General features: G+C 37.7%; 1 protein-coding gene across 8 annotated transcripts in view; it reads left to right on the top strand.

The window, feature by feature from the left end:
• Positions 1 to 22,832, top strand: part of TANC2 (tetratricopeptide repeat, ankyrin repeat and coiled-coil containing 2) — a 357,539-nt gene that overhangs the window by 233,764 nt on the left and 100,943 nt on the right. For all 8 annotated transcript variants that reach the window (XM_030843275.2, XM_060290546.1, XM_060290544.1 and 5 more), the window contains one exon: positions 469 to 594. In XM_030843275.2, the coding sequence (XP_030699135.1) occupies positions 469 to 594 (126 nt within the window). The remainder of the gene's footprint in view (positions 1 to 468; positions 595 to 22,832) is intronic.

The following is a 22,832-nucleotide window of genomic DNA, read 5'->3' as shown; positions in this document are numbered from 1 at the left end:
CAGGTGCCCACCTTTCCATTATATACATATATATACACACATGTGAAAATTGTTTTTAGGATGTTTTCATATTTCATTCTTTACCGTGAATGGGAAATGTTGAAAATAGAGCTTCATGGTTCTTTTCTAGCTTAATATAATTTGGAACAGATTTCTCCACTGATGTTTATACAGATGGGATTTGTGACCCAAAAGAAGCAAAAACTAATAATCCTTGTTGTCAGGTACTAATGTGTTTGCCAACTTGTTGCTAGTATTCTCTATAAGCTCAGGCACTTGATAGTAGTGAAGCAGCCACAGACAACTCTTGACATGTTTTCCTGGCACATGTTCCAGACACTGATGAGGACTTTGAGTTGAGCAAATTCTCAGTAAATGTATCTGCTCTGATTCCGAAGTCTGGAGATACAGACTAACTGACAGTTTTCTAAACTTAGGTATTCTGACTAAACTCTTCTGTCTTATCAGCCACAAGCTCCACCCACTTGGAGGACCTCGCTTACCTGGATGAGCAGAGACATACACCTTTGAGAACTTCTCTTCGAATGCCAAGACAGAGCATGGCCGGTGCTCGCACACAACAGGATTTAAGAGGTTAGAACCACAAGAGGGCTTTGCATGGGGATGCCCAGGGGAAAATGGAAATGGGCAGTAGGCAAAAAGTTCCTTTGTTTCCAATTTCCACACCTATTTAAGCCTCCCTTAAGTGAGCATGTAACCAGTTCATTTCTGCTGAATCTAGAGAGAAAGATGAACACAAATACGTTGTACTCATCATCATAGAAAGGCAGTGTAATTACCAACAGTTGGAAGCATTGATTCCTTGAAATTCTGAAAGAAAACAAGTGGAAAGGGCTGGGGTTGATGGGGGAAATAACCTTTTTAAGGTCCTGGATTTTAGAAGTAATTGTTGACCAATTTCAGCCCTAGCCCTATTGCAGGTGAACTTGATGCTGCTAATTTGTTTCACTAGAGAATGCATTTCATTTACATTCTAGTGGCCATTTCTAGTGACATACAGTACTTTTATTTTCTTAGAATTTTAGTGCTTCTAGTCCTGTCCTGGCAACATCTAAACAACTTATCCTTTTCCCATTCAGACACCTGTTTTTTGTGCATGCTACATGCTTCTGCAGTCAGGAACCTGATGTTTTTGAAGACTTTTCATTTTGTTATAACCACAGTCTAGTTGAGAGGCCTGTTATTGGTGTCTCTGCTTGTGCCTCTTGTTTGTTCAAGTGAACCAAACTGTCTGTGATAGTCTTAACAGATGGTCTGCTTTCTCTAGTATCTAGTAATCCATAGCTCTACTACATCAGGTGCATTATTTATTTTATCTTATAGATTATTTGCATCTTTGCTCTTCTCCTCACCCCTTTTCCTGTGCCCTACTCTAATCTGTATAGTGCCACATGCATAACTCACACAGGAAGGGACTCAAACATGCCTGCTGTCCATTCTGGAAGTCATTATGCTGACCGTTTTTCACTGATGGCTCAGAAACTAGGAGCATAAGATAATTAGTTGTATTGCTACAATTACCATACCTCCCATCAACAGTGGTGAGTTGATGGCCTCAGTCATGGTTTTAGTTCCCAATCCTATCCATCCTGCTTGCTGTTTCTTCAGTTAGCCACATCTTAGTTGCTTATCCCAGAAAGTGGAATTATGTCAAGTATTACTTTAGTGCTGCTATACTGATCATGTCCAAAGCCTGAATAAATTTATTCAAAGGCCAACTAAATTATTTGTGCCATGACCAGAAGGCATAATAAAGAAGATGGGATATAACTATTGATCTATATAGACCTTCAGATTTGATTGAAAATATGCCACATTGGCATCACCTTGCATTGCATTACTGAAAAACGTACTGACATTGTTGATTTTATTTTCTGCTTTGCTAGTCATTGAATAATGGATTTTATACTACATCAAAAACAAAATAAATGACAGATTCCAGCTATGTATTTTTGAGAACTCTTCATGTTGGGTTTTATTGATACTTGATGACACATGTCTACTTCCAGTATCTAAAGATTTTAGTAAGGTCTTCGACAGATACATTCTGGTGACCTTGATGTTTACACATAGATATCAGCTGTGTATAGAATACAACGAAAATCTTTTCCATTTCACTGAGCTTCAGCCTAAACATTCAGTAAAACCAAAGCGCCTCCAAAGATTTTTCCAAAGCATACCTAAATCTTTAGGAAGCTCTCCACCTGAATAATGCATTCCTAACAAAACTAATTTCATATCCCTTGCAGATAGGGTTTCAACTTACTGCTTACATTAATACTTAAAGATGGAGTTTGTCCGTTGATGAGTGTGCTATGGTATTAGTGTTTCAGTTCCTTAAAGCTGTCTTTTCTTTCAATAAGTTTTCTTTTAGCAGTCCAAAGGGTTGGAACATGCCATCCAGTTGAGTGTATTAATCCATAAGAGACAGGGTGTTTACTAAGTATTTTATCTTCTAAAATTAGCATACTTTTATTTAGAACTTTGAAGCCCTAGACAGTAACCTTCCCTCAAAAACATGTTATCTTGATTACTATTTACAAATGAACTCTGTAGCTTAGACATTAACAAGAAAGGAAAGCAAACTTGGACAGATTTTCCTTGTGTTTCTGTAGACCTGTTTGGCAAGCCTTTATAATTTGTGGTTATTATATCCAAAACAGTACACTTTACTATAGAAACAGAATCATATTGTTTTCCTGGTATAATTTTAAAAAATCATGTCACATCATGTTTTCTACTTTTATTTTAAGGAACATACAAATTGCAGTCATATTTCAGTTTTATATCTTCTGCTAACTCTGATTATGATTGAAGTAAAACAGCTTTACCCCAGAAAAGTAATAAAGTGATTGAAAACTTTTTTAGTGTACATTAAGGTATCTCTTTCTACATTAGAGGTATATCTTTCTGTATTTTAAAGTATAACTCAAACAAGTCCTATGAAATAGTTTTTAAATCACAATTCCGGTTTTAAATGACCCTGGATCTTCAGAAGAAGGTAGTTAATGGTCATGTACACTGTAGTATATCCAGTGGGTACTAAATTAACTGACTGATTTCAAGTGCAGAGATTATCTGAAGTAAAATCACTGTGATATATGAAGAGATGGCAAGCATTTATTGGGCCCTTCATACAGGCAGTCCTGCACTATTTTGTTCAGAGCTGTGGTTCTCAAACTTTTTGGTCCCAGGACCTCTTTCCACCTTAAAAAATTATTGAGGACCCTAAAAAGCTTGTGTTATATGAGTTGTATTGATTGATATTTACCATATTAAATTAGAACTGATAAATTGTTAAAATACCTATTCTTTTTTTTTTTTTTAATAGTAGACACATTAAGTGTTAATGTAAGCTCTGGAAAATTCCACCCTACCCTTGTGAGAGAATAAGAGTGGAAAAAGACAAATAATCTCTTAATATTATGAACATAGTTTTGCCTTTGTGGACCCGCGAAAGTGTCTTGAGAAGCCCCAGGGGTCCCAATATCACACTAAGAAAGACTGGTTTAGAGGATACCATTGTAACTGAAGATAAGTTTTATGCCTTTAAGGATCACGCAGCCTGTTTACAGAAATGTGGAAAAGTGTAGTTTGAGAGTTGGTTAGAAGTTATTCATGAACATGGTTTAATAGTACAGGCATAGTTCATTTAACAGTTATCTTAATAATAACTGCAGTTGTTTGATCATAATAATAGTCTTTTGACTGCTGAAGCAGAAGTTGCTGAGGTAACCCATGAGCTACAGTTTGGATCTTCAAGTTCAGTATTAACATTTGCTTCATTAGTAAAAAGTCTTTTTTTTTTTTTTTTTTACTTCTCAAGACAGCTGTTTTGAACAACTGTTCTCCCAAAATTGATGTTTCCAGAGACCCAGCCCAACAGTGGGGAGGAGGTCACATAAGTGCACTGTCTAGGATTTTAGTGCAGCAAGTCAGTAGATTCCTAGCTGTCAACCATCCAAGAGCTTGAGCTCTAATGACAAAATAGTTACAGTAGATTGTGTCCTAATGCAGAGTATACAGCTAGTTAACCTACTACATGTGCCTTTTAAGTCCCAAAGCCTAATGTCCTTGACAGATATTAATTTGAAATCTTAAAGTTTTTAAGTCAAGTTTTTAAAATTATTTTCAGGGTCCATTTTTAATTTAATCACCTTGTGTAAATGTGGAGTCATGCTAGACCTGAAACCTCTCACTCTCTCTGACCACCTTAATGGAATCTCTTTTTACCCAGATAAAGAAAGAAACTGTTTACTGTCCAGGAAAAGGGAAGAAGAGGATGTTGGTTTTTATGGATAAATGTAATAAATCTGAAGAAAGAATATATAAATGCAACCAGGGGAAGTTAAAATACACAAAGCAGGGCTTCCCTGGCGGCGCAGTGGTTGAGAGTCTGCCTGCCAATGCAGGGGACACGGGTTCGTGCCCCGGTTCGGGAAGATCCCACATGCCGCGGAGCGGCTAGGCCCGTGAGCCATGGCCGCTGGGCCTGCGCGTCCGGAGCCTGTGCTCCGCAACGGGAGAGGCCACAACAGTGAGAGGCCCGCCTACCGCAAAAAAAAAAAAAAAAAAAATACACAAAGCAAATCATAGCATAATGACTTTGAATAGTAGCTACTTGGGGTAAATTAACAACAGATCATTATTGCTAAGACTCTGGAACCTGCCTGATGTGAAATCATCATCACAGTATTCTGCTTAAAGAGATTATACATTCCTAATTAAAACTTCATTTCTCAATATGTGTTGGTTTCCTTAGGACTTTTACTAAATCCCATTACATAAATGGCCATTTGCAGGCATTGGATTTAATTAATAGCTGCTTTAATAGATACTAGGTTGGGGCGTATGTGCAAATGATGGTCTGACTCATTGGCAGAACTGATGTGAAATTGACCCTGACAAAGTTCACTTGGCTTTGTCAAAGCAAAAAATTGAATTTTTATCAAATAAAATCAGTGTTTCATGCCATTTGTGAGTCCCCTACTTTTCCAAAACAATGAATCCTTTCTGAAGATGGCTAAGTTGTATGTCATGAAGCTAATAATCTTGCATTAGCCTACTGAGTCATACATCCCTGAGGTTGCTTAGTCATCTTGATCATTGCCTGGCTAGCTCTCACATTTACAAGGGAATATTTCCATCAGTCTTTTCTGTCTCACTGGTCATTGTTTTATTTTTCCAAGATAAAATTTCTTTCTTTTTAGGTAAATCGAAAATCCAGAAATAAAGTTGCATGCACATAACTGCCTATATATAAATATTAGGATAGATTGTAAGCTTTAGTTGTAGGAGGTGATCCTCTCACCTCCAGCCAGCTCTTTTGCAAAGTACCCTAAAATTTTAAAATGCAGTACTCAAACTGGATGTCTTTGTCTGCTAGAAAACTGATTTATACATTTTGGAGTAGTCTAGCTGTAGTTTTTTAAAGCAGATCACTACTTGTTAAAGTAGCTCCAGATCAGTACACAGGTCTGGTTTTTATATAAACCAGCTTTAGTTGGTAAATCTGTCTTAAAATTTGAAGGCACAAACAGTGGCTAATATACAACCAAGTTCCTCCACAAGACCTGAAAGGGAAAATTAGCCTTTGGGAAAGAGAAGAGTCTATAAACCATTTAATCTTCTAACAGGGCACGTATTGACCTCTCGCATTAAATAACACACTACTTAAAGAAAGGCTGTGGAGTAACATGAAAGAAATTCTAATCGTGATATCTAGTTCTGCAAGAATAAATCACTGAAAATATTTTTAAATGCCTTAAGTGCAATAAAGAAAAATAACTGTTAAGCCATTTTTATGTTTTGATCTAAATTAGATTTAAAGAATAGCTTCCCAGTTAATCTTTCTATCATTATATTCTCCAAAAGTGACTAAATCTTATTAAACTAACCATAATGCCAGTAAATTTATTTAGGTAACACTTTGTAAAACATTTTTGATTCAGTAAAATGATCTAAGTGTTCCAATCTTGCAGTATGTAATAAAAGACTTTTTATGTAATAACTTCCCCAGATACTAACAAAATATAGCACAGGAGAATTTCCTTTGTAGGGCCATAGCTGTTTCATCACTGAGTGTTCACTTTAAAAATGTTGAATCTGGGTTTCCCTGATGGTGCAGCGGTTAAGAATCCGCCTGCAAATGCAGGTGATACGGGTTCGATCCCTGGTCCAGGAAGATCCCACATGCCGCGGAGCAACTAAGCCCATGCGCCACAACTACTGAGCCTGCGCTCTAGAGCTCGTGAGCCACAACTGCTGAGCCTGTGTGCCACAACTACTGAAGCCCGCATGCCTAGAGCCCATGCTCCGCAGTAAGAGAAACCACCACAATGAGAAGCCTGCACACCGCAACACAGAGTAGCCCCCCGCTCACCACAGCTAGAGAAAGCCTGCGTGCAGCAACAAAGACCCAATACAGCCAATTAATTAATTAATTTTTTTAAGTTTAATCTTAAATTTCAAGTAATTAGCCAGTTCTGATTCCCCAATAAAAATCTCACCTTCAAGACCAACAATCTAATAGCACAAAACTATGTTGACATAGTTATATAATTCTTTTATCAGATGTTTCACATTTTAAAAGGTTTACCATTTTTATACTTTCCCCACATTTTGAGATATTAAGTGTGAGGAAACATGTGAAAAGTAGCAACATTTAGGAGAGTTGGATTTTCCCTATTTCTTCCACTATTTTTCAAGGATCATTGTTCCCTTCCTGAAAATTCCACTCAGCAATGATTCCAGGTTTTTCTCAACAAATGTTTTTCTATAAGACGGATGTCAGAAAGCTGAAATTTAATATACAAGTTTTTCAGAGACTCAAAGTGTTATTTTCAAGAGGCAAATAAGCCTTTTCCCTTTTTTATCCCCACATTAGTAGAATACAATAGACTTCTTAAAACACTAAGACAAATGCTGAGAATGGGGCACTTTTAAACAGATAAAAATGATAGCTTACATTTATTGGAGTTCTTATTCTTTATAGACCCAGTGTTAAGAGCTTTAAACATGTTATTTAATCCTCACAACGCTTTGATGCAAGTGGGGTAGTAAGGAAACTGGGACTTAGAGAGATTAAGTAACTTGCTTAGAGTTACAGGTCTAGTAGTTGGCAGTGCAAGGATTCATTTCATATGTGGAAGACTCTGGAGCCTGTGCTCTTAACCACCATGCTATCCTATGTCATAGACAATATAATATAAAAAGCTTTAAGTAATATAATAATAGCAATACGATGGCTTATTGTACATAGTTCAGTACACCGGGGTGTTAGGGATGGGAAACAGTTGCATATAAACACTAATTGCCGGATGGTGGTTGCTAAGCCCTGCAGGGAGTGGAAAATGGGGAGTTGCTGTTGATTGGGCATATAAAGTTTGAGTCATGCAAGATGAAAAAGTTCTAGGGATCTGCTGTACAACATTGTGCTTATTGTTAATCATCTCATATGATTATTTGCCATCAGATATCTTTTTTAGTGAAGTGTCTATTCAGATATTTTGTCCCCTTTTATTGGATGGTTTCTTTTCTTATTAATGAGCTTCAAGGGTTCGTTATATAATTTGGATACAAGTCCTTTATCAGATGGGTACTTTGCAAATATGTTTTCCCAGTTTTGGGCTTGTCTTTTCGTTTTCTTAACAGTATCTTTTAAAGAGCAGAAGTTCTTAGAAGTCCAGTTTATGAATTTTTGCCTTTGATGGATTTGTTCTTCTGGGATTGTATCTAAGATTTCTTTGACAAACCCAAAGTCACAAATATTTTCTCCTGTATTTTCTTCTAGACGTTTTACAGTTTTAGGTTTTACATTTAGGTCTGTGATTGATTTTGGGTTAATTTTTGTATGTGGTGCAGTGCGTGATATGTATCAAAGTTTTCTGGGGTTTTGTTTTTGGCATGTAGATATACAACTGTTCTAACATCATTTGTTGCAAATACTGTTCTTCCTCTACGGAATTCCTTTTGCACCTTTGCACTGTCAAAAATCAGTCATCCATATATGTATGGATCTGTTTCTGGACTGCTTCTGTTCCATTCATCTGTTTGTCTTATCTTGATGCTAATACCACACCTTCTTGATTACTGTAGCTTTATAATAAAGCTTAAAATCAGGTATTGTTAACCCTCCAATGTTGTTGTTCATTTTCAGAATTGTTATGGCTATTCCAGGTTCTTTGTATTTCCATATGAAACCTTGTAAATTTCTACCCATAAAGCCTGCTGGAATTTCGATGGGGATTGCATTGGATCTGTAAATCAATTTGAGGAAAATTGACTTCTTATCAATGTTGAATCTTCCAATCCATGAACATAATATATCTCTCCATTCATTTAGGTCTTCCTTAACTTCTCTCAGCAATGTTTTGTAGATGTACAGAGGTTGAACATATTTTGTCATATTTACCCTTCAGTATTTCATATTTCTTATGCTATTATAAATAGTATTGCTTTCTGTTTCTAATTGTTCATTGCTAGTGAACAATTACATAGAAGTACTATTGATTTTTGTATATTGCTTCTGAATATCCTGAAACCTTGCTATTGCTTCTGTATCCTGAAACCTTGCTAAACTCATTTATTATTTCTAATGACTTTTTTTTTTTTTTTTGCGGTATGCGGGCCTCTCACTATTGTGGCCTCTCCCATTGCGGAGCACAGGCTCCAGACGTGCAGGCTCAGCGGCCATGGCTCACAGGCCTAGCTGCTCCGCGGCATGTGGGATCTTCCCGGACCAGGGCACGAACCTGTGTCCCCTGCATCGGCAGGTGGACTCTCAACCACTGCGCCACCAGGGAAGCCCCCTCTAATGACTTTTTAATAGATTCCATAGGATTTTCTACATTAAGATAATCATATAGTCTGCAAACATAGTTTTACTTCTTCCTTTTTCTTTTTCTTATCTTGTGACTCTGACTAGAACTAGTACATTGTTGAATAGAAGCAAAGAGAGCAGAAATCCTTACCTTATTCTGATCTTTGAGAGAAAGCATTCAGTCTTTCACCATGAGATACGTTAGTGATAGGTTTTCAGTAGATGCACTTTATCAGGTTGAGGTTGTTCCCCTACTATTGTTAGTTTGTAAGAGTTGTTTGATTTTTTATTTTTTAATCAGGAGTTTATGTTGGATTTTGTCAAGTGGTTTTTCTGTATCTGTGGAAATAATCATATGGGTTTTTTTTTGCTTTGTTAATATGATGAATTACATTGATTTTTCAAATGTTAAGCCAACTTTGAATTCCTAGTATAAAATCCACTTGATCATGGTGTATTTTTTTATATTGGCTTCAATTTACTATAATTTTTATATTTTTTTGCATCTGTGTTCATGAGATATATTGGGTTATAGTTTTCTTGCAATGTCTTTGTCTGGTTTTAATACCATAGTAATGAGAAAGTATTCTCTCCTCTTTAGTTTTATAAAGAGTTTGTGTAAAATAGATGTTATTTCTTCCTTAAATGATTGGTTTTTGCTCATGAAGCCATCAGGGTCTGCAGTTTTAATTATGGGAAGGTTTTAACTATCAATTCAGTTACTTTAGTAGATATAGGCTATTCAGGTCATGTGTGGGTTTTTTTAGTGGGCTTCATTAGTTTGTGTCTTTCAAGATATTTGTCTATTTTATATAACCTGTTGAATTTATTGGTATAAAATTGTTCATAGTTATCCCTTAACCCTTTTAATCTGTAGTCATGTTATCCCTCATTCTTGATTCTATCCTTATTGATATGTCTTCTCTTTCTTTCCTTATTAGTCTGCTTAGAGATTTATCAGTTTTATTGAGCTTATTAAATCTTTTATTTTCATTAATTTTTCTATTGTTTTTCTGTTTACTATTTTATTTCCACTCCGATTTTTATATTTCCTTTCTTCTGCTTACTTTGGGATTTTTTTCTTTATTTGCTAATTTGCTGAGGTAAACGGTGAGGTCATTGACATAGACCTTTCTTCTATTCTAATATAAGCATTTTAATGCTATAAATTTCCCTGTTAAGTACTGCTTTAGCTGTATTTCACAGATTTTTGTATTTTCACTTTCATCCAGTTCAAAATACTAATTTGCTTTTTGATTTCTTCTTCATCTCAGGGATATTTCTGGGGAATTTCCAGATATATATCTGCTGTTGATTCCTAACTTAGTTCTGTTATGGTCAAAGAACACACTTTGAACAGCATGAATTCTTTTACATTTATCCAGAATTTTTCATGAGCCAAAATATGGTCTGTCTTGGTAAATTTTTCAAGGCCTTTATAATACTTGTGTCTGGGGTGTCCCTCAGGTTCACTGATTCACTAGGAGGACTCACAGTACTCAGCATATAGTCATTCCCATAGCTATGCTTTATTACAGTAGAATGATACAAAACAAAATCAGCAAAGGGAAAGGTAGATGGGCGAAAGTCCAGAGGAAAGTGGACACAAGCTTCCAAGTGTTCTCTCTCAGTGAAGTCACACAACATGCACTTAATTCCTCCAGCAATAAGTTGTGACCTGTGTGAAATGTCTACCAGGAGATCTCATTAGAGATTCAGTGCCCAAGATTTTTATGGAGGTCTGGTCACATAGACCTCCTTGCCTAAAAAAAAATACCAGAATTCCAGATTTCCAGAAGAAAAGCAAGTATTCAGCATAAACAATATTGTTTGTACAAACAAGTTAGGCACAGTGAGCCATTCTTCTTAGTTCTTGGAATGGTGTGAATCCTCTTGAAATCTACGTTCCCAGACTTCAGTAAGGGCCAATCTTGTAAGCAGGCTTTCTAAGGGTTAGTAGTCTTAGGCCTGTTATGTTAACTCTTTTCTGCACAATAGTATATTTCTGTTTCTCTCCTCTGAGCCTTTATGTTATTGTTGTGAGACAGTTTATTTATCTAAATGTTATAAACCCCACCATATAAAAGTCAGTTATCTTTTAAAGAGTTGTGAAAAAAATCTTATATGTTAATCCACATAGTTCCCATTTCTGGTGCTCTTCATTTCTTTTGTCGTATTTTTGTATCTGATGTCATTTTTCTTCTGCCTAAAGGACTTCTTTTAACATTTCTTATGTTATGGGTCTGCTGGTAACTAATTATTAATTTTTTCAGCTTTTATATGTCTGAAAATCTTTATTTCATCGTTATTTTTGAAAGATATTTTTGGTGGGTATAGAATTCCAGATTGACATGTTTTTTCTTCTCATAATTTAAAGCTTTAGGTCTACTGCCTTCTCATTTGCATTGTTTTTGACAAGAGATCTGCTGTCATCCTTATCTTTGTTCCTCTGTACTTAATGTGTCTTTTTATTCTGTGGCTGCATTTTTTTTCTCTTTATCACTGGTTTTGAGCAAGTTGACTGTGATGTGCCTTGGTGTCATTTTCTTCATGTTTCTTGCCTTGGGGCTCATTGAGTTTCCTGGATCAGTAAGTTTATAGTTTTTGTCATATTTGGAAATTTCATAGCCATTATTTACTTAAATATGTTTTTTTGTCCTCCACCTTTAAGGACTCCAGTTACACCTATACTTAACCACTTGGAGTTGTCCCACAGTTCACAGATGCTCTTTTTATTTTTTTTAATAGTTTTTTTATGTTTATCTCTTTTTTCTCTGTGTATTTCATTTTGCATTGTTTTTTTGTGCGTTTTTTTTTTTTGCGGTACGTGGGCCTCTCACTGTTGGGGCCTCTCCCGTTGCGGAGCACAGGCTCCGGACGCGCAGGCTCAGCGGCCATGGCTCAAGGGCCCAGCCGCTCCGCAGCATGTGGGATCCTCCCGGACCGGGGCACAAACCCACGTCCCCTGCATCGGCAGGTGGACTCTCAACCACTGCGCCACCAGGGAAGCCCTTGCATTGTTTTTATTACTGTGTCTTCAAGGTTACTCATCTTTTCTTTTGTAATGTCAGATTTGTCCCAAATCCCATCTAGTGTATTTTTCATTTCTGATGTTTTTTTCTGTAGAAGCACAATGTGGGTCTTTTGTATCTTCCATGTCCCTTTTGAACAGATAGAATATAGTCGTGGTTTTAATACTTTTCTCTGCTAATTCTAACATCTGGGTCAGTTCTGGGTCAGTTTCAGTTGATTGGTTTTTCTCCTACTTATGGCTCATATTTTCCTGCTTCTTTCTGCTTGCCTGACAATCTTCATTTGGATGCCAAACATTGGGAGTTTTACCTTATCGGGTGTTGGATATTTTTGTATTCCTATAAATATTCTTCAGCTTTTTTCTGGAATGTGACTTACTTATTTGGAAACAGTATGATCAATTTTGGGTCTTGCCTTTAAAATTTGTTGAGTAGAACCAGGGCAATATTTACAGATCTCATTATTCCATACGACTGAGTCAAGGTCTTCCTGGATTTATCCAATGTCCTGTGCATTGTGAGGTTTTCCATGCTGGCTGGTAGGAGCAGGCACTATTCCTGGCCCAGTGTAAGCTGCAGATACTCTTGTCTCCAATCCTCATACTTGCGCTAATCACTATCCTGCTGATTACTCAAGGGTTACTCCCCACAGGTCTCCAGAATTACTTCTGTACAGCTCTCTCCTTTCCAGTACTCTGTTCTTTGAACAGTGGCTGCCTTGGTCTCCCTGGATTCTCAGCTCAGTCTACTCAACTAAGGGAGTCTCCCAGAATCTGACTGGGCTCTCTCTCCCTCCATAGTGGTCTGAAAATTTTCTCAATGTTGTGAGTGGGCATAGGGTTTACCTCATTTGTTTTTCATCTCTCAGGGATTACTGTTTTTCATTGCCTGTGTCTAGTGTCTTGAAAACCGTCATTTCATATACTTTGTCTAGAGCTTTATATGTTTGTTCTGGAGTTGTTTTAGGTGGGAGGGCAAATCTAGTCCTTGTTTCTCCTTCACCAAAAGTGGAAATTCATGTCAGATTTTTAAAAAGAAAATTATAGATGAAATGAACCAGAGCATCAACCCATCTCTCCTTAGAAAATGACTGGCTTGAGAGTTAGACTTGGGTTTTCTGTAAGCTAAAATACATATTTACTTATAATGATGAAGAAAAATATGGTTATTATTTGCACAGAATAAATCCCACATGTCACATTAGCAAGACTTTAGTTACTAAGTGGATATGTGTGACTTCAGCCTTCTCAGTAACTTTTCTAAAAGAAAGGAAAACTAGTCTTTAAAAAAATATATCCTGTCCTCTCTGGACACTAGCTCTAAGGCACATTTTCTCCCTTCCCCCAGCTTCCTGTAGGAATATGATTGTTTGTGTCTTGGCCAGCATCCAGGCCTTGCCTGTGATGTGTACAGAGCTTCGAAAATAACAGTTTTTCTTCCCTGAATGTCTTGTTACTTAATGGCCCTCTTGTTTATGACAGAAGCCTTTAAACAGGAATTTATCCTTGAAAGGTGTCAAACAAATGATTCATTTCTTTTTATTATAATATGGTTCAAGTGATTTTCAAAGACTTTGGTTTGCATCCTATAACTGTCTTCCTGTAGCCCTGCTGTCCTACCAAAGCCAAGTCTATAAACATTTCCCTGCCGTTAAGAATGGAAAATTCATATTCACTGTTTTCATTCACTAATTCATTTATTAAATGTTATTAAATGTACATACCCTGTGACAAGAACTGTCCTAGTTAATAAGGACTTACTAGGTTGGGTGATTGTGGTAGGGTAAGTTGATGAGATATGAGGGTAGAAGTGTAGGGGCTGAAATGATTATATCAGATACATATCATTGATGACTGTATACAGGAGGGCTGTGTGGAATGCAAAGTTATTCATTAAAAGCTTGTTTAAGTACATGGTAAAAAGCAAGAGACGTTGAGAATCTGAACTATATGACTGTCATTCATTGAGGATTAACTAGGTTCTGAACTACGAACTTAATGTACATTTTCTTGTTTAGCCTTATGAGATAGATGTTCTTATTATCCTCATTTTACAGATAACAAAACTGAGGCTTAGAGTAATCTGGCAACACCTCCAAAGATTATATCATTATGAGCAACAGTGGAATGGGAAAAGAAAACAGAAATTATATCTGGGAGATATTCCTCAAGAATAATTGATAGGACCTGTGACAAATTAGATGTAAAGGTCAAGAAAGAAGAAATCCTGGTGAGTCCCAAGTTACTATCTTGGGAGACCAGGCAGATGGTGATATTTCATTAACTGAGATAATGAATGGAAAATAAAGAATAGGTTAAGGTGAGTGAGAAAATAACTTTAGTTCTGAACATTTTAAGTTTGAGATATCTATTGGAAATCCACATAGGTAACTCTTGTGAATTGCTGGAAATGCTATACAGGAGTTTAGGAATGGGATCTGGAACAGATACGTAAACCATCACCACTGAGATGGTTATAAAAGCCATCAGTCTGTTCCTTTGAGATTACCCAGGGAGATCATGAAGAAGAAAAAAATAATAAAATATAGAACCTAAGATTGGCAATATTTTAGGGATGGGCAGAAGAGGAGGACTCATTAAAGATATATCAGAAAGAGAGGACCAAAAAAAGAACTAGAAGAAAGTATTATTATGTAAAGCCCAAGAACAGAATGTATTTCAAAAAGTGGGGATTTATTAGAAGTGTTAAATACTAAATCATGGTTAAGTATAAAGACTGAAAATAATTCATTGAACTTAAAATTTAGAAAGTCTTTAGTGTTATTACGTAAAACAATTTCAAGAGAGTAACATGGGAGGAAGCCAGGCTAGGATGAGTTACTGCTGTGGAAGTGAAGATGGCAAGCATGGCCCTTTCAGAATGTTGCAGGGGGGTGGGGGTGAAAGGGAGAAGGGACATAAGTCAGAAACTCAAAGGGATGAGGGCTCCAAGAGAGCCAGTATGTTCTCAATATCCTTTTCATTATGTTTGTTTTAAATAAATGTGTGTGGGAGGGAGGTGATTAGGTTACACTGGACTCTTTTTTGGCTTGATCATGTGGATAGTAGTAGCAGCTACCAGAGTTAACCAGCAGACTCTGTCCTAGGCACACTACATGTATTAACTCATTTTAATCCTCACATGTCATGGTTATCCCTGTTTTAAAGATAAGGAGAACTGAGATCCCAAGAACATAAGTCACTATCTTAAGGTCGCACAGCCGATAAGTAACAGAGACTGGATACAAGCTGAAGCATCCTGGCTCTGAGTCCGCAGTTTTACCCACCCTGCTCTCTATGTTTCCCTGCTCACCCAAAAAGTGACTCTGCTTTATTTAATCTTTTTTTTTTTTTAAACAAGTTATCTGGAATGAACATTTCTCAAGCTATTATTTTTAGATTGTTTTCTAGGACCTGCTTCAAATTGCTTTACATTCTTCCAAAACTCATTTCCTGGGGTAGGAGTACCTGCCAATTGTAGTCCTATTCCTTAGTGCCATAAATAAGGAACAGATCCTAAAGAGATTTGACTCTTGTAAATGGAATAATGAGTCTTCTAGAAACTCAGTAGACCCAGGTGGGTTTTACCCACCCTGCTCTCTATGTTTCCCTGCCTTGGTTTAATAAATATACTTGAGAAAAAAATAAGCATGTTTTTTGACTTACGTTTGGCACTAAAGTGATACCAGGTTTTGTCTGAAGAACATGTTTTTATCCTCTGCTCCGTGTAGGGAATAGCATACATGGCCTGAACCCTAAGAATAAGCCTGAAATTATCTTTTGTTCTGAGGAACAGAGGTACTTCCAGGCTACGCTGTGCAGCCATAATGGAAGAATGTGAGGAAATACAGCTCTGCTCCTGTTTGCACGAGACCTTTGTCTGTATTACACACACCCTTTCTTCTGCCAGTCCTGTGACTGACTTCTTTTAAGATGATTCATAGTTGTTTTCCATGAGTAAATAAGCTTTAGTCTAAATCCAGTTAGAGCTCTTTTGCCCCCACTTCCCCTTCCCCTTTTCCTCTTGCTGCAGCTGTTTATATTTGCATTTGGACGAGCTGGTCTGTTAGCCTTAATGCACTTTTGTTTGTTTTTTAAATGTTTACTCTTTGCCATAGTTAAAGAAAGGTCAGTTTTCTCTATAAGCCTAGATATATAATTATTTGTATTGATGGTCTCACAGAGACTGTTTCCTAGAGAGCATTCATTTGTCTGTCACAAGCCTAATTTGCATTGAAGAGATGCACACACAGATCTGAGTCTTGAGTGGTTATTAAATTTCTTTAAAAAACTGCCTTCCAAAGCTTGTCTTATTTGTATACCCTGTTGGAATGTTTTTCCTCTTTGTGTATTTTTCTTCAACATTTTATTAGGAAAATTTTCGGATATACCCCAAAAAAGGACAATTTTACAGTAAACCCTCGTTTACTTGCCTTGATTATATCATTAATATTTTATTATTTTTATCACATATCTATCTATCTGTCCATCTCTTTAACCACGCATCATTTTTTACAAATTTCAAAGTAAATTCCAGATGTCAGTATACTTTGGAATATTTTGAGAAGGATGGGATGGTGTTCCCGTTCTGTTGCCACCCTGGGACTGCCACTTCTTGGGTGCCAGGGGTAAGAAGACCACATCTGTTACTAAATATATGGATTAGCTCATCTTTTATCCCTTGGCTCAGCTATAGTTGCAGTGGTCATTTCTCACTGGATTATTTCAGTGGTTTCTGCCTTAGAAAATCTCTTGGAAGCCAGTGGATATCCTAAACAAAGAAGCATTTATTTAGGAATATGAACTCCACAGAGGGTATTCATTACCTCCGTGTTTCACAGTGCAGGCCAAAGTGCCTTCTTGTTCGTATGCCCTAAATTTATTGTTGGTGCATAGGAGGTATGGCTTTCTTTTATCATATTGATCTGACAAAAGCATTAGATTCTGAGGTACAGAAATTGTTTCTAGGCTGTTCTTGGTGTCTACAGTTGTTTTACCATATGGTGCTGGGCTAATTTTATCTGTTCTTCCCTTGAGGCTTTTGTAAATTGATTACATTTTTAGAAAAATTTTAAAATAACTTTTTAAAATGTCAAAGCTTTCTCAGTAGAATAAAATATGATGAGAGATTACATCAACATGAGAACAAGTTATCTTAATAGAGTTTTTCTCAAAAACTTCAGCATTTAAGTTGAATCTTTACTTATCCCATGTTATAAATTGGCACCGGTCATATTCATGAAACACCCTTTTGATGCAAAATGTTAAGTAATCTTGGACCTGAAGAGACAGGTCTGTTAGTTTAGAAAGCAACTGAGTGTCTCAGAAGCTCTTCTCTCTCTGGAAGGTCAAGCATGTAATTCCTAAAGGGGAGCACAGGAGAGATGAAGGAGAAAGAAGCCAGCCTAGCCAGTCAGCTAAAGTCTACTCAATTCTGGTCATCAGTAGTATAACTCATGACCAGATTTCAGACTTAATAGTGACATCCTATAGAGCAGCAACATAAAATAATAGAAAAAAAAACTGAATTTTGGAGTCAAAACTAGGTTTTGATTCTAGTTCTGAAACCAGCTGTGTGACCTTAGATCTCTCTAGGCCTAATTACACTTATCTCAAACCAATTGATCTATTTTCTCCTTCCTCGCTGTGAGTCCTGTGACTGCTCAGCCAGAGCTCAGCGTGTCTGTCTGAGTGTCTGCCCACGAAGGGCACTCAGATACCCAGGAGCCCCCCTGCATGGTTAGCAGCCCCCTACTATCAAGTGACATTACGGAAAATGGAGTAAGGAGCTCCAAGAATCAGTCCCTCCACTGAAGCAAGTCTGACAGAACTCTAGAGTTTTTCAGAACTCTAGAATTGCTAAGCAAAGCAAGAAAAGCAGATTATGAAACAGTACCTATAGTACGATTTTTGTCTTAAAAATAAGTATATATAATACAGACAAAACTCGGGAAAAAAAAAAGTGAATTGTGCGGGGCTTCCATGGTGGTGCAGTAGTTAAGAGTCCGCCTGCCAATTCAGGAGACACAGGTTTGAGCCCTGGTCCAGGAAGATCCTACATGCCGCAGAGCAAAAAAGCCTGTGCATCAGAACTACCGAGCCTGCGCTCTAGAGCCCATGAGCCACAACTACTGAGCCCATGCACCACAACTGCTGAGCCCATGTGCCATGATTACTGAAGCCCACACACATAGAGCTCGTGCTCCCAACAAGAGAAGCCACCACAATTAGAAGCCTGCGCACCACAGTGAAGAGTAGCCCCCGCTCGCCACAACCAGAGAAAGCCCGCATGCAACAATGAAGACCCAATGCAGCCAAAAATTAAATAAATAAAATAAATTAATTAAAATAATTTATTTTAACTAAATAAATTGTTTTTAAAGTGAATTGTGTTTCTCTCTAGCCAATGGGAGTAAAATTATTATTTTGTTTATCGGCTGTTCCTAAATTTTCTGTAGTGAGTATGTATTACTTCCATGTAAAAAAACAAAAGTAAAATAGAACAGTTTGGCAGTTTCTCAAAAAGCTGAAACATAGAGTTTCCATATGACCCAGCAATACCTCTCATAGACATATACCCAAGAGAACTAAAAACATCTGTACATAAAAACTTGTACATGGGAGGACCTTCAAGATGGCGGAGGAGTAAGACATGGAGATCACCTTCCTCCCCACAGATATATCAAAAATACATCTACATGTAGAACAACACTTACAGAACACCTACTGAACGCTGGCAGAAGACCTCAGACTTCCCAAAAGCCATGTGACTGACTGGGTCTTGGTACTCCGGCCACGTGTCGGACCTGAGCCTCTGAGGTTGGAAAGCCGAGTTCAGGGCATTGGTCCACCAGAGACCTCCTGGCCCCTCATAATATCAATTGGCAAGAGCTCTCCCAGAGATCTTGATCTCAATGCTAAGACCCAGCTCCACACAACGACCAGCAAGCTACAGTACTGGACACCCTATGCCAAACAACTAGCAAGACAGGAACACAACCCCACCCATTAGCAGAGAGGCTGCCTAAAATCATAGTAAGTTCACAGATACCCCAAAACACACCACCAGATGTGGTCCTGCCCACCAGAAAGACAAGATCCAGCCTCATCCACCATAACACAGGCACTAGTCCCCTCCACCAGGAAACTTACACAACCCACTGAACCAACCTTACCCACTGGGGGCAGACATCAAAAACAACAGGAACTACGAACCTGCAGCCTGTGAAAAGGAGACCCCAAATGCAGTAAGTTAAGCAAAATGAGAAGACAGAGAAACACACAGCAGATGAAGGAGAAAGGTAAAAACCCAGCAAATCAAACAAAAGAAATAGGTAGTCTACCAGAAAACGCATTCAGATTAATGATAGTAAAGATGATCCAAAATCTTGGAAATAGAATGGAGAAAGTACAAGAAACGTTTAACAAGGACCTAGAAGAACTAAAGAGCAAACAAACAATGATGAACAACACAATAAATGGAATTTAAAATTCTCTAGAAGGAATCAATAGAACAACTGAGGCAGAGGAACAGATAGTGACCTGGAAGATAAAATAGTGGAAATAACTACTGCAGAGCAGAATAAAGAAAAAAGAATGAAAAGAATTAAGGACAGCCTCAGAGACCTCTGGGACAACATTAAACACACCAACATTCAAATTATAGGGTCCCAGAGGGACTGAGAAAATACTTGAAGAGATTATAGTTGAAAACTTCCCTAATATGGGAAAGGAAATAGACAATCAAGTCCAGGAAGTGCAGAGAGTCCCATACAGGATAAATTCAAGGAGAAACGTGCCAAGACACATACTAATCAAACTATCAAAAATTAAATACAAAGAAAAATATTAAAAGCAGCAAGGGAAAAGCAACAAATAACATACAAGGGAATCCCCATAAGGTTAACAGCTGATCTTTAAGCAGAAACTCTACAAGCCAGGAGGGAGTGGCAGGACATATTTAAAGTCATGAAAGGGAAAACCTACAACCAAGATTACTCTACCCAACAAGGATCTTGTTCAGATTCAACGGAGAAATTAAAACCTTTACAGACAAGCAAAAACTAAGAGATTTCAGCACCACCAAACCAGCTTTACAACAAATGCTAAAGGAACTTCTCTAGGCAGGAAACACAAGAGAAGGAAAAGACCTACAATAACAAACCCAAAACAATTAAGAAAATGGTAATAGGAACAAACATACCAATAATTACCTTAAATGTAAATGGATTAAATGCTCCAACCAAAAGACATAGACTGGCTGAATGGATACAAAAACAAGACCCATATATATGTTTTCTACAGGAGACCCACTTCAGACCTAGTGGCACATACAGACTGAAAGTGAGGGGATGGAAAAAGATACTCCATACAAATGGAAATCAAAAGAAAGCTTGAGTAGCAATTCTCATATCAGACAAAATAGACTTTAAAGACTGTTACAAAAGACAAAGAAGGGCACATAATGATCAAGGGATCAATCCAAGAAGAAGATATAACAATTGTAAATATTTATGCACGCAACATAGGAGCACCTCAATACATAAGGAAAATGCTAACAGCCATGAAAGGGGAAATCGACAGTAGCACAGTCATAATAGGGGACTTTAACACCCCACTTTCACCAGTAGACAGATCATCCAAAAAGAAATTAAATAAGGAAACACAAGCTTTAAATGACACATTCAACAACATGGATGTAATTGACATTTAGAGGACACTCCATCCAAAAACAACAGAATACACTTTCTTCTCAAGTGCTCATGGACCATTCTCCAGGATAGATCATATCTTGGGTCACAAATCAAGCCTTGGTAACTTTCAGGAAATTGAAATTGTATCAAGTATCTTTTCTGACCACAACACTGTAAGACTAGATATCAATTGCAGGGAAAAAAACCTGTAAAAAATACAAACACATGGAGGCTAAACAATACACTACTAAATAACCAAGAGTTCACTGAAGAAACCCAAGAGGAAATCAAAAATACCTAGAGACAAATGACAACAAAAATACGATGATCCAAAACCTGTGAGATGCAGCAAAAGCAGTTCTAGGAAGGAAGTTTATAGCAACACAATCCTACCTCAAGAAACATCTCAAATAAACAACCTAACCTTACACCTAAAACAATTAGAGAAAGAAGAACAAAAAAACCCCAAAGTTAGCAGAAGGAAAGAAATCATAAAGATCAGATGAGAAATAAATGAAAAAGAAATGAAGGAAATGATAGCAAAGATCAATAAACTAAAAGCTGGTTCTTTGAGAAGATAAACATAATTGATACACCATTAGCCAGACTCATCAAGAAAAAAAGGGAAAAGACTCAGATCAATAGAATTAGAAATGAAAAAGGAGAATTAACAACTGCCACTGCAGAAATACAAAGGATCATGAGAGATTACTACAAGCAACTCTATGCCAATAAAATGGACAACCTGGAAAAAATGGACAAATTCTTAGAAAAGTACAACCTTCTGAGACTGAACCAGGAAGAAATAGAAAATATAAACAGACCAGTCACAAGCAGTGAAATTGAAACTGTGATTAAAAATCTTTGTCAGGGGGCTTCCCTGGTGGCGCAGTGGTTGAGAGTCCGCCTGCCGATGCAGGGGACACGGGTTCGTGCCCTGGTCCGGGAAGGTCCCACATTCCGCGGAGCAGCTGGGCCCGTGAGCCATGGCCGCCAAGCCTGCGCATCCGGAGCCTGTGCTCCGTAACGGGAGAGGCGACAACAGTGAGAGGCCTGCGTACCGCAAAAAAAAAAAAAAAAAAAAAAAAAATCTTCGGCAGGGCTTCCCTGGTGGTGCAGTGGTTGAGAGTCCGCCTGCCGATGCAGGGGACACGGGTTCATTCCCCGGTCCAGGAAGATTCCACATGCCGCAGAGTGGCTGGGCCCGTGAGCCATGGCCGCTGAGCCTGCGCGTCCGGAGCCTGTGCTCTGCAATGGGAGAGGCCACAACAGTGAGAGGCCCGCGTACCACAAAAGAAAAAAAAAAATCTTCCGCAAACCAAAGCCCGAGCCCAATGGCTTCACAGGCGAATTCTATCAAACATTTAGAGAATAGCTAACACCTATCCTTCTCAAACTCTTCCAGAATATAGCAGAGGGAGGAACACTCCCAAACTCATTCTACGAGGCCACCGTCACCCTGATACCAAAACCAGACAAAGATGTCACAAAAAAAGAAAACTACAAGCCAATATCACTGATGAACACAGATGCAAAAATCCTCAGCAAAATATTAGCAAACAGAATCCAACAGCACATTAAAAGGATCATACACCATGATCAAATGGGGTTTATCCCAGGAATGCAAGGATTCTTGAATATATGCAAATCAATCAATATGATACACCATATTAACAAATAGAAGGATGAAAACCATATGATCATCTGAATAGATGCAGAAAAAGATTTCGACAAAATTCAACACCCATTTATGATAAAAACCCTCCAGAAAGTAGGCATAGAGGGAACTTACCTCAACATAATAAAGGCCATATATGACAAACCCATAGCCAACATCATCCTCAATGGTGAAAAACTGAAACCATTTCCACTAAGATCAGGAACAAGACAAGGTTGCCCACTCTCACCACTACTATTCAGCGTAGTTTTAGAAGTTTTAGCCACAGCAATCAGAGACATAAAAGAAATTAAAGGAACCCAAATCGGAAAAGAAGAAGTAAAACTGTCACTGTTTGCAGATAACATGATACTATACATAGGGAATCCTAAAGATGGTACCAGAAAACTACTAGAGCTAATAAATGAATTTGGTAGAGTAGCAGGATACAAAATTAATGTACAGAAATCTCTTGCATTCCTATACACAAATGATGAAAGATCTGAAAGAGAAATTAAGGAAACACTCCCATTTACTATTGCAACAAGAAGAATAAAATACCTAGGAATAATCCTACCTAAGGAGACTAAAGACGTGTATGCAGAAAAC

The sequence above is a fragment of the Globicephala melas genome, chromosome 20, assembly GCF_963455315.2.
Source record: "Globicephala melas chromosome 20, mGloMel1.2, whole genome shotgun sequence".
NCBI lineage: Eukaryota > Metazoa > Chordata > Mammalia > Artiodactyla > Delphinidae > Globicephala > Globicephala melas.
Note: the sequence above shows the minus strand (reverse complement) of the source record. Positions and strands in the feature narration are given on the sequence as shown.